The sequence below is a fragment of the Juglans regia genome, chromosome 7 (genome assembly GCF_001411555.2).
Source record: "Juglans regia cultivar Chandler chromosome 7, Walnut 2.0, whole genome shotgun sequence".
Taxonomy (NCBI): Eukaryota; Viridiplantae; Streptophyta; class Magnoliopsida; order Fagales; family Juglandaceae; genus Juglans; species Juglans regia.
This window is the reverse complement of record NC_049907.1, coordinates 42,890,291-42,902,542: the sequence shown is the minus strand read 5'-3', so window position 1 is coordinate 42,902,542 and position 12,252 is coordinate 42,890,291. Positions and strand designations below refer to the sequence as shown.

At 39.1% G+C, this 12,252-nt stretch overlaps 2 protein-coding genes across 4 annotated transcripts; both read right to left on the bottom strand.

Moving 5' to 3' along the window:
- Nucleotides 1–63: 63 nt before the first annotated feature.
- LOC109001948 lies at nt 64–3,369 on the bottom strand. Of its 3 annotated transcripts, none has more exons than XM_035692101.1 (5): nt 3,159–3,369; nt 1,985–2,683; nt 1,320–1,553; nt 886–977; nt 64–773 (listed from the first exon to the last, which is right to left on the bottom strand). In XM_035692101.1, exons 2-5 carry the CDS (start codon nt 2,636–2,638, stop codon nt 152–154), a joined length of 1,602 nt encoding a protein of 533 aa, XP_035547994.1. In that variant the 5' UTR covers nt 2,639–2,683; nt 3,159–3,369; the 3' UTR covers nt 64–151. The 3 variants fall into 3 exon arrangements, with proteins under 3 accessions (XP_035547994.1, XP_018835004.2, XP_035547993.1); XM_018979459.2 differs by having other exon boundaries at nt 1,985–2,669; XM_035692100.1 differs by having other exon boundaries at nt 1,985–3,369.
- Nucleotides 3,370–4,282: 913 nt separating this feature from the next.
- LOC109005414 (ABC transporter B family member 19-like) lies at nt 4,283–10,100 on the bottom strand. Its single transcript, XM_035692099.1, has 9 exons — nt 8,991–10,100; nt 8,845–8,899; nt 8,538–8,713; nt 8,186–8,350; nt 7,796–8,091; nt 7,359–7,675; nt 7,045–7,268; nt 4,860–6,785; nt 4,283–4,673 (listed from the first exon to the last, which is right to left on the bottom strand). The coding sequence occupies exons 1-9, from the start codon at nt 10,098–10,100 to the stop codon at nt 4,326–4,328; spliced, it is 4,617 nt and encodes a 1,538-aa protein (XP_035547992.1). The 3' UTR covers nt 4,283–4,325.
- Between the last annotated feature and the right edge of the window lie 2,152 nt (nt 10,101–12,252).

The following is a 12,252-nucleotide window of genomic DNA, read 5'->3' as shown; positions in this document are numbered from 1 at the left end:
GGATAAAAAACGTTTGGCCAAAACTTCAATAACATTGCTTGACTCAAATTAATAAATTATCTGTAGTTAGAAATCCATATAACCTTAATAATAAGTTATTCATAAAATACCAGAAGATAAATAAAATTCTAAAACATTAATCTTTCTTGAATCAACCACGATGAGAGCGATTCTCCAGAGCTGATGCTGCAGACTCTATATGGACAAGCAAACAAGTGTAAACTTTCTTCTTCAACCGCTCAACAATCTCCAGCATCCCATCATTCTCTGACCTCAATATGCTTCTCAGTTTATCCAACCACTCATTCGCATGCTTAAGCTGTGATAATGTGACAGCAATATGGTTGTCTGGCTCCATTTGTTGTCCTGCACGGTCCTTACCTTTCTTCTCCTGGGTAACTACACGAAACCCAACATCCAATGCCCCCTCCAAGAATTTCAAAAACCAAGATCTTGTTTCATTTAACAGAACCTCTCTCAGGTCTTTGATCTCTCTTGCATCATCCCATTTAGCCCATTCTAATTTCTCAGCCCCACTTAAATCAATAGGAGCCTTTGGAGACTTCAACATACTTTTACCATGAATAGGACCAGCCTTTTTGCCAGTTTTGTCCATGTCTGGAACAGATAGGAGAGCTGATAACTGAAGTGACTTATCCTTTAAAGGAGTTGCTGCATTCGGTTGTTCAAGCAGCTGATAGAGTGTGAAGAACTTGGTAAGATACAGGTGGGGGTTCTCCAACGAGGCATATGAGCAGAGATCAGCAAACATACTGAGAAAAATAAGGAAATAAGACTTGTAGGACATAACTGTGAAAATTGGGTTCTCTTTCTGGTGGTCAAAATATGTTCTGAAATGACATTTAAATCCTGAAATAGACTTACCTGAGGCACATGACCAGAGTTGCAGCCGTGGCTGCCTGCTTCTGAGCTTCTGCTGCAACGAAAGAAGCTAAATTTCTCCTTCTAAGCATTCCCTTGTAAAGTTGCAATAAATGAAAAGAAAGAATAATTACTTAATGATGGTAAACTTGATGTACGATTCTGTGAGCTTGCTGTTTTAGGTACCTTTCCCATGCACCCATTCTAATTTGATTAATAGGCTATCTACTCTGTCCACAAGAACAGAGAAGATATGGCGTCTATGATCTGATAGTAATCAATGCCAGTCGTTTGGTTATAATTCTAGTGAAATGCAGAATGATGAAATGGTAGCCACTGAATGGCCAGTCTGATAGGTGAAATGGTAACCATATAACTAATTTCCGAACTATAGCAATTAAAAAACAAAAGGTGGAAGAATAATCAAGGCAAGGTACCTTTCCTGGCTTCAAAAGACCAGCAGGCAGAGAAGCCCATGCAGCTGCCTCAGGTGAAGGGTTTTTATCTTTATTGTTCGACAAACAATTCAAGTTCATGTTTTCCTGTTTACTTGAAGTGCGTTTTGCAGGAGTGCTCTTAAAAGAAAGTGCTATCTCTTTGTCAGATGCAGCAGCGTCTGGCTTTGATGAAAGTGCATTAGCTAGATTTCGGGAAGGAGTCATCGAGCGTGTCTGTAAAAATGATTATCACTGCATTGGTTTTCAACAACAATTAAACTTCGCTTGACGAACATTGCCTATCAAGCGAACCATGTCATCATTTATATGATTGTTCCAACTTCCAATGTAACCGAATCATTTCCTCCAACTTGCATGCTTATGTCTAGGGGACATTATAACCTAAATAATTATGAATACTTTGAACTGACGTTTGCATTTTCTGTACAAAAATTTGTTGCCCGACAATTTCTTATACAAAATAATCTTAGGATGTCATATTCGAGCTGCACATTTTGTTTCTAGACGTCCTACTAGTCTGGCCTTTCAATTCTAATCAGACTGATAATTTCCAATGCCCGTCTATCCAGAGGAGTCCCTAAAAAGAGTCCCAGAACTGGTTGTTTGTGCATTTAAGATCGGAATATGTTAAGCGAGAATCATACCTGACCTTTCAGCTCTTGATGCTTTCCTTTCACCGTTCCAACCTTCTTACTTGCCCCAACATTCTCATTCTCATTGCTCTTCTCGCCTCCATTCGAATCCACTCCACTTGCTTTAGCATTATTTGGTGCCAAAACACCCTGCATGTACCTAGATGCGACCTTTGCCTTCTCCTCTTTGATAACAATTTTCTGTCTCGGGCTGTCGCCCTTTACTTCGGCCAATAACTCCCTCAATTTTGTACCATCTAGTCCTTCGTCACCAGATTGGACTGGACACTCTGACGGCTCTAACATTTGCATGAGATCCTTTGGATTCCCCACAAAAGGGTGTCGTCCTGGGACTGGTCTCACCCCAACAAGACTAGGAACTGGTGTTCCTGCTTCCATCCTATCCACGTAGAAAAACTGGCCGAGTTGCAACTTGTTGTTCAAGATGAGCTCATTATCTTCCTTTGAAAGTGAGACATATGTCGAGTGAGAGGAATCAGAGACTTTTATGAAGAAGCCATGGTTAGGCCACAGGTCAGATCCGGTTAAGGCAGGCACAATGCTGATGGCTTGTAGTAGAACGGATCGATATTCTCCTCGAACCTTTACATTGGAGTTTATACCCTGAAGAAGCTTTAGTAGTACTCCTGGAGTGAGCGATGCCATTCTTTTTACCTCCTCTTCTGATTATCCAAATCTGTAATGTTTTGTCTGATTGATACATTTAAGTTCGTGGCTAAATAATAAGAGTAGTTCTCTATTTATTCCAGGAACTTTACCTTGTACATGATATACATACAGATGCTATGCATTTCTTTTGTTCCTTAAGGTTTTCCTAGCAAAATTGGATTAAAACATCTTGTTTATAGCTTCCTGTTATTTAAAAGCTTTGTTCAAGTGTGTGGTTTTCGCGATGAAATTCCATTAATAAAGGAAAAAAAAGGTTTTAAATTGTTTGCAGATCAGAAACTGGAAAAAAACCATACAATGTGAAACAACATGACTACATAAGGCTATCTTCATAGACAGAAAGGAAAACAAACAAGAATAGGGAAAATATAAGGGTATAGCTGTTTTCCATGGAAAAAAAGGTATAAACTATAAACTATAATCTGCATGTGTTGCTATGATATGGCAGGGATTGACCACAAATATTAATCTGAGGGAGAAAGAGACAAGTACGTACCTGAGAAAGAGAGCTTAAAGAGCCAAGATAGATAAAAAGGTACAAGAGAAAAATTAAAAAGGTCCTATGACAGAAGGAAAGAAGTTCTGCATAGAGCTCAAGGATCGACTGTAGCTTGAAGACAAAGCGAGTTTGATTGTTTGTGGGCTGACTTAACCAAGAGCCTCCATAGCTTTGCATGCCAGGCACTTAACTCTCAACTTTCCCTTGGCTTTCAAGCCAAGATACAATATTAACCATGTTAGACTTTTGCAGTACTCATGTGACATGAAATGACAAATCTGTCCCCCATAAAGAAGAATTATGTTGGACCTTATTTAATGCCGTCAATGGGTATTATAGTCAGTTGGTCGTGGGTCTCTTCCAGCTTGCATTTCCTTTTTAAGTTAGAGGAAGGGGATCTATTAAGAAAGGTAAGGGCATTCCTATGTCCTTGTCACTATTATCCCACAAATTACAATGACATCTCTTATTTGACTAGAATTTGTACATGTGACATATATGGAATGGAATAAACATAGGGCACTCTTATTTGGATGAACATAGAGAGAGAGAGAATTCTCTCAATTAGAGCTATTAGAAAGTGGAATATAACATAAAACTTATCTAGTCCCAGGTTAGATACAGAGACACTTTGATTCAAAACAAGATATGGAGTAGGTAAAAACATATACATACACACACATATATATAAAGAAATGCCTTCTCATTATGAAACTAATTCATAAAATATGTAGTTCAGATGGGATGAGATGTGATGTTTTGTTGAAAGTTGAATAAAATATTATAATATTTTTTTTTTTTAGAATTTGAAAAAATTGAATTGTTTGTTATATTTTGTGTGGGAGTTCAAGAAATTTGTAATAATGAGATGAGATAGTTTGGTTTGATTTTGTGTAACAAATAGAACAGTAGGACCTAGATGTTATAATATAATTTTCTAATAGAACCGTAGGACCTGGATGTTTCATGCAGTCGATAGGCATCGACGAGCTGGGGCAATCTAGAGGATTGATCAGAACCGTCAAAATTACAGAATAATGTTCAATAACAACTAAAGGTATAGTCGTCCCTTTTCTTTGTATGCAAACTAAATCTCTATCGTCGAGTTACCGGATCAAGAGCAAACTTTAAAGGATAATGTATACAGGATTAACAATACACGTCTCAAGAAAATGCGTTGGCTTCAGTCTCTGCACGAACCAAGCTAGCATACACACCATTAAGATGGGAAGCCATGAGAGTGTCATGGCTCCCATACTCAACGACCTCACCATCTTTCATAACAGCAATCGTGTCGGCCTCTTTGATTGTAGATAGGCGGTGCGCTACTACGATTGTGGTTGTTCGCGCAGCAACTTTCTTTAATGCGTCTTGGACATGCTTCTCTGATTCCAGGTCCAGTGCACTGCTAGCTTCATCTAACAGTAGCACTCTTGATTTCTTCAGTATGGCTCTTGCTATTGCAATCCTTTGTTTCTGACCTCCCGAAAACTGGACTCCGCTCTCGCCAACCTATAGTAGAAGAAAGTTAAAAACCAGAGGGAGAGAGAGAGAGAGAGAGAGATTGGTGACATGATATAATGAATGATATGCTCCCTTATAAGCCATTTAAGAATCACCTCATCCTTGATGACTAAGCTTAAAGAGTATGTTTTGTTAGTTCTTGGGGAATTCCTTGTATTTTGTAGGGTCAGTTACCTGAGTTTCATAGCCTTGAGGTAGGCCACTAATGAACTTGTCAATGTAAGCTTCCCTTGCAGCCTCTTCAATCTCAGCCCATGAAGCATTCGGGTTTCCAAATGCAATATTTTCTCTGATGCTCCCAGCAAACAGTGTAGGCTCTTGGCCAACCAAAGCTGTTTGCCTTCTCAACCACTTGACATCAATTTCCATCAGATCAACACCTCCCATCATTACCTTCCCTTGAATTGGATCATAAAACCTTTGTATCAACCATATCACTGTTGATTTACCAGACCCACTTCCTCCCACCAAAGCCACCATGCTTCCACCTTTCACCTTTAAGCTGAAATCCCTCAACACAATCACCTCAGGCCTAGATGGGTATGCAAATGTCACCCTTTTGAACTCGATATTCAATGGCTTTGACCGTTCAGTCTTTCTACGTTTTCCTTGATCCTTATCAATCAATGGCCTGCGATTAATGATTTCAAAAACTGCTGGAATTGCCATTGCCGCCCTGGAAGTGTCTGGGGCTAGACCGGCTAATTGTCCGACAGAAAAGGAGCTCAAAACAATTATGAGAAATATCTTATATACATCCCCAAAGCTTGTTTTGTTTTCTTTGACGAGATTTCCACCAAACCAAAGGAATAAGGTATATGCTCCGTACATGGCACCTTGAGAGAAGCCAAGTGTTAGTCCTAGTGTTTGTGATCTTCTGACTGATTTTTTCTTTGGCTCTGACAAAGCTTGGTCGAACGACTCAACTAACAGTTCTTGAGCAGACAACGTTGCCACTGTTCTAATGTTTGAAACTGCACCGGAAGCAATATTGCTAGCTTTGACATAGGCTTTGTTGTCGAGTCTCGGTCCAACATTGATGATCAAGCTCAAGTAGTTTGCACCAAGAGTGAAAGGAGTGAGAGCTGCAGCCAAAAGGGCTAGTCGCCAATCGAGGTAAAATGACGCACCAAGTCCAACTGCAGCTGAACTCAAACCCATTAATAAGACCGAGAATCGATCACCAAGGACTGAACGAAAACTAACACAATCAATGGAGAGCCTTGAAACAAGTACTCCAGTGGTATTTTCTTCAAAATCAAACCAACCTGGTTCTTGCTTTAAGATTGATTCGAATAAAAGGTCTCTCACCCTCATTGTGAGTTTTGTTCCAGCCCAGCCACACAAACCTTGCTGCCCTGTAAAGGTGGCTATACACCCAAAGCCAAGCCCAAAAAGTATTAAACAAAGCTTACCAACTTCTCTTTTTATCCTTGATCTGTCACCGAAGTATATTTCAAGGGCTTGGCCAAGAATTAAAGGAAAGATAGTTAGAAATGCGCCTGCAAGCATACCAAAGAGAAATCCAAATACTACCATGGCAATCTCTGGTCTCTGTAACTTCCAAACTTCTGAAATTTTATATGTTCTAGTAGTAGTTTCTTGCTCTTCTTCCCCCTCTCCTAGTTCTTCCTCTTTCATAGACTTCTTGCCCTCTGGCCTTGGAACATCACGTGAGTTCTTTGATCTTGATACATCATTAACTGATTTGTCATAGACAGAGAATTCCGTGCCTTTCAGATTATCATTCTGTTTTGAGAAGGGTTTTGAAACTGCATCAGAAGCAAGCCTGACAAGGTCATAGTAGACCCCCGCCTTTTCCAAGAGTTGACGGTGGTTGCCAATCTCAGTAACAGAGCCATGGTCGAGAACCACAATGGCGTGGGCATTTCTTACTGTGGCTAGCCTGTGAGCAATGACAATGGTGGTTCGGCCAGAGGAAATCTTATCAATCGCTTGTTGGACAACAGACTCAGACTCAGCATCGAGTGCGCTTGTAGCCTCATCCAAGAGAAGGATTCTAGGGTCTTTGATCATGGCTCGAGCCAGTGCAATTCTCTGTTTCTGACCACCTGAGAGTTGGCTTCCCCTGTCTCCAACCTGCCCAAATGTGGCTTTTTAGGTACAAGTTAGACAATATATGTATTTTTTTAAGAAGTGCTATGGACGGAACGAGATCTCACAAAAACTGACATAGTTTCATATGATACGTTAGATCTACTTTACAATAAAAAGTATATTTATAATCTAATGTGTCACATCAGTTTGTAGGTTTATTTTTGTGGAATCTCTTTGTAGCCAAAGTATTTCCATTTCTTGAATTTATGTTGTTCTGGGTCTTAATTATGTGCAACTTCACCTGAGTATCGTAGCCTAGTGGGAGGCCAGTGATGAAGCTATGAGCATTGGCTGCAATGCAAGCAGATACTGCCTCCTTTTTAGTGGCATTCTCCTTCCCCATCATCACATTTTCCAGTATCGTTGTGGCAAAGAGAACTGGCTCCTGACCAACCATACCTATCTGACCTCTTAGCCACTTGACTTGCAGTGTTCTTAAATCATGAGCATCCAGTGTGAGTGTTCCTGCCAAAAGTTTTTAGGCTTTAACCAAGTTGGCATTGCAATGTAATGAAATCATATGAACATTCTTCCACAAGATGATGAGAAGCTTACCTACGTTGGGGTCATAGAACCTCTCTATAAGAGCAAAAATGGTGGACTTGCCACCTCCACTGGCTCCGACTAATGCGAGAGTCTTATAAGATGGAATCACTAGATTAAGAGATCGGAGAACTTGATCACCGGGACGGGATGGATATGAAAATGTAACGCCTCTGAACTCAATCCTTCCACGAACACTAGGGAGTGTACTTCCCACAGGACTGTAGGGATCTATCTCTGGAACTCTATCTATGATTTCAAACACCCGGCTCGCTGCCACAGTGCCTTGTGCAAATTGGGCAAAATATGATAGTGACAATGCCAATCCCCTGTGAAAATGCAGACCATATATATTGCGATTATATAGAAATTTTGAGTCTAGTTTTCATTAAAAGACTTGGTTTGCTTGATTCTCAGCAACTCGACAGAGTTGATGAATAGACAATTACCTTCCCCCAAGATTGACACCAAAGAAACAAGCAATGGCAGCACCTCCAGAGATCTCTTCCCTAGAAACCAAAATAGCTCCATACCAGAAAGCCAATGCCCATGTAGTATAAGAAACCAAATAGATAACTCCAATTCCTGCACCCTTAGCAAAGCCAATCTTTGCACCAAAAGGCACTAACTTCTGCAATAATTCAGCATATCTTGCAGCCAAATGATCCTCTGCAACGAATGCAAATACAGTTCTAATTGAACTGACTGCTTGCTCTGCCATGCGACCAGCTCTCCGATAGGATACCTGAAATAGAAGCACCAAAAAGAATGAGCAAAATCTATCTAACACATTAAGACAGAGAAGATTGTTTAGTCCATATATTCTCTTGTCTACTTGCCTCTTCTTTCGCGGTTAGGCCTACATAAATAGCTTTGTAAGCAATACCACAGAACATCATCAATGGGATGACTGAGAAGACTACCAGAGATATTTTCCACGACTTCAAAAACCCTACAGTATAGCCGCAGATGAAGGTAAATACACTGTTGATGAAGTGTGCCATCTGCAATTAGACCAAGAAAAAGTTTAAAATGTGTCAATGCGGCTCATCTTCATAATATACTATCCAACTCTGTCGGCCTATGAAAAAAGACAATCCCGGCTTAAATCTGAATGCTTCGTATGAGATTATGTTGTAGCTTGAACCAAGTATAAATAAATTAAAACAAAAAAAATAAAAGATGTTCGACCTTCTCTCCCATCACTTCTTGTATCTGAGCAACATCGCTTGAAATTCCGTGCATGATATCACCGGTGCTAAGTTGGGTGTCAAAAAAGCCAATATCCTGTCGTAGAACTGCTCTTAAATATTCTGTTCTTATCCGTAGAGCTGACCGCTCCCCAACCAGTCTCCAGCAGGTGACCTCTGTCAATTTTGAGATATAAAAAACGCTGTTCTCTTACAAAGATTTCAGGAGTCTTATAATAAGGAAGAAACACTGAAAAGACACAGAAGAAAAAAGGAAAGGAAGTATTCTGCTGTAATCCTCATCTTACCCAAGTATGATCCAATAACCACAAGTGCTGCTAACCCAGTCATAAGCAGACATACCTGAGGATTAAGAATTTCCACTGTCAAAATATGTTCTGAGTTCTTTTTTTTTTTTCGGGGGGGGGGGGAAAGCTATACACCGGATTTGTACCTTCTCTATATCCTTCGTCAACAGAGTTTTGTCAGTTGACGAATCTAAAGCGATTTTATTCACAAACTCTCCAAAAAGATAAGAATACCAAGGGAGGGATCCTCCATTAATGAGAGCGCCTAAACAACCCAAGATCACGAGAACTATATCCCACTTTGTTGAATACTTGAACAAGCTGAACAGCCCAACTGACTTTGCCGGCTCCACATTATCTTCATCGTCACCGCCAACATCGTCATTGTAACCCGAAGCTTCATCACTGTCATTGTACCGATCATTACTCCCATAATGATGACTTGTAGATTGAAAAGCATCAGAATCATGTTGTCCATGATGATGACCACCACCTGATAGCCCATGGCCATGGTGCTCATAACCATAATTCCTGTCAACACGGTCATTCCCCATATGGGAAACGCCATGACCATGATGATGCGCAACATGTGATACCCCGTGTCCAATATTGGACGGCCCTAGGCCATGATGATAACCGCCATGAGACAAGTCAAGATGATCTTCATCTTCATCAGACATTCTAAGTTCATCTTTGATAGCCAAAGGACCACTACCTCGCCCCTGTTCAACCACTTTAAACTTTGAAAGCCCACGAGACTTGCTATATTCACCAGAAGTATAATTCTTTCGGAAATACGAACTCTCATTATCTCTTGCAACATAGCTTTGGAGCTCAAGCCTCCCTGCCGCGACAGCGTCGTAGCCTGAGAATTCGTTATATGAATTCGTCAAGCCACGTGACCCATATGTTCGAGAACGGTAATAGTCATTGGCTGAACGGCGAAATACACGACTCTCCGAAGGGTGGGTGGCAGTCCACGGGCTTAAAGCTGCGCTTAGATTGCTGTCACGCCGCCCAGTTGGCTCAAAGTGCCATGAAAGCTCGCCTTGCCATGACATATCGGTGTTCGACGCAAAAGGAGTTGCCGGAGATGGGTTCCGGATTCTTCTAGAGGTAGGACTATGCGACATGTGACGAGAGCTAGTAGGAGTGTAATAGGGAGAGGCAAACCGTGAGCTGGTGGGAGTGGGGTGATGGCGTCCACGTCGGCGGCTTGGGGAATAATAGTCGATTTCAAAGGAGGAGTCAGCCATGGATGGAGGAGTATGATAAGGTGGAAATGTGTCGTGAACATGAAAAGGAGACGTGAAGAGAAAAGGAACGAAACAGCATAGAGGTGAAGGAAAAGAACAAGGTTGAGCTTCGTTAATAGTACTTGTCCGAAGCGGTTGGTTTAGGAGACAAAGGTACTTAGCCTGTTCCGCCTTGTATTTCAGTATAATAAAGATGCTAGCACTTTGGACTCAAACAACGACAAAGAAATATATAGAGATTTAAAGCTTCTGTTTGTTTTACTTGCTAATGCCTAGTAGTTTTGAGTGCTGTTCTTTGCCGTCTGAGTTGGGAGTCTCGTCATTGTGCATATGAGGAGGTCTTCTCCAATCACTTTGTCGGAAAGGGTAGCCCTTTTTTCTAGCACTCATTCAACCAAAGGCTGATGTCAAGCCGTATGTTGTAAGCAGATGTATATAGTAGCTTTTAGAACAGACAAATAGGCTCATTAGGTAGTTGTTAGGACAGCATACATTACAAGGAGGCCGGCCGACTAATTAACACTACCTCATAATATATGTTAAAAGAGTTGCAGATAAAAATAAAATTGACTCATCAAGGAAAATATGACTTGTCAATTACGATACGATCCAGTCAATCCATTAAATGTGGAACACAACGTATCCTACATCTTAAACCTCACCTAAAATATAAAATGTTTACCTTAGTAATCTAAGAAATAGCTGTAAATCCGTTGGTTGTTTTCTTGTTTTGTTCATCAAAGATTCAAAATACATAATTCTGGTTCAGATTCTTGGAGCTCTTTGATTGATTTATACCTCTTGATCAGCTCGGTCGCAAGAGGGGTGGAGGTAAGATCGACGCCCTTGGCCGATTGTAGTTCCTCTTATTCTATTTTTTTTAAGAAGATATGTTAGAAAAATTGACAAAACCAGACTTGGCAGAATCTTGTTCAAGAAAATCTTTAGAAAAGAGAGAGAGAGAGTATGATGGAGTGGATTACTAAGGAGTAAAATTAGAAATCAAAGGAGTTTGTTTCGAAATAACTTAAATCCAAGATAGCAGTTTGGTCTATAGAATTGATTTCTGGAAATATAGTAATCGTATTCGTATATACTTTTTTGGTCAAGAGGGAAACAACAAACCATCTTTCTCATTCCGTTTGTCAGCAACCCATCTATAATTACGAGGATTCTCCATTTGTCATCAACCCATGTCTTGCTAAGGCTACGGATTGCGTCCACTGAAGGAGAGAGCCGATGACAGCCATCAATGTCATTGACCATATAACTCCGTCAATTCGGTGCTTGCTTTGAGACTAATTATTTTAATATTTTAAATCGTCTTAAGTTTATTTCAAAATATGGTCTTTAAATTATCAAAATTGTTGCCAGTCCCTATAATATAGATCCTTTAATTAAGTTTAAATAATGAGTTGAGATGAGTTAAAATAAAAAATAAAAAATAAATAAAATATAGATAAAATATTATTTTTTAATATTATTATTATTTTAAATTTTAAAAAAAATTGAATTTTTTATTGTATTTTATGTGAAAAATTAAAAAAATTGTAATGATTAAATGAGATGAATTAAATATTTTTTTATATCCAAACCTCCCCTAAGATTGCAGTGATAAGTTTTTCTCCATCATAGAGGTCATATATTTCTATAGCTTGTTTGGAGAGTAAAATAAGATGAGAATTTTGTGAATAGTAGATTAGTAGTAAGATAATTTGTGAATAGTATTGAGATAGTTTGAGTTGAGTATTTTTTGAGTTTTGAAAAATGAGAGAGAAAAAATTGAATAAAAAATATTATAAAGTTAAAAATTTAAGTTAAAATATTGTTAAAATATAATTTTATAATATTATTTTTGTTTGGAGATTTAAAAAAATTGAGTTATTTTTTATTTTTTGTTTGAAAGTTTGAAAAAATTGTAATTATTAATTTCGAAAAATTATAATGATTAATTTAAAAATTTTGTATTTAAATTATGTTTGAAAAGAAGATGGGCCGAGACGATTATAGAATTTTGGGATGAGATGAAAATTATAAATTCTATGTTCTGAGTTGGGGGAGCTAAGTAATAATATTTTGTTAATCTCAAAGGTGACAAATGAGGTGGCATTTGGAGGGGTTAATCATAATTTTGACTTCCGTATGGCTGATG

What these genes read in the sequence shown, in the direction of transcription:
- LOC109005414 (XM_035692099.1), bottom strand. Translation starts at nt 10,100, where the DNA reads ATGGCTGACTCCTCCTTTGAAATCGACTATTATTCCCCAAGCCGCCGA. An exon ending in GGTTATTGGATCATACTTGG is followed by an intron (nt 8,714 to 8,844) that starts GTAAGATGAGGA and finishes CAAAATTGACAG; the next exon opens with AGGTCACCTGCTGGAGACTG. An exon ending in CACTAGGCTACGATACTCAG is followed by an intron (nt 6,786 to 7,044) that starts GTGAAGTTGCAC and finishes ACATTTGGGCAG; the next exon opens with GTTGGAGACAGGGGAAGCCA.
- LOC109001948 (XM_035692100.1), bottom strand. Translation starts at nt 2,638, where the DNA reads ATGGCATCGCTCACTCCAGGAGTACTACTAAAGCTTCTTCAGGGTATA. An exon ending in GTCTTTTGAAGCCAGGAAAG is followed by an intron (nt 978 to 1,319) that starts GTACCTTGCCTT and finishes CAACTTTACAAG; the next exon opens with GGAATGCTTAGAAGGAGAAA. An exon ending in ACTCTGGTCATGTGCCTCAG is followed by an intron (nt 774 to 885) that starts GTAAGTCTATTT and finishes TATTTTTCTCAG; the next exon opens with TATGTTTGCTGATCTCTGCT.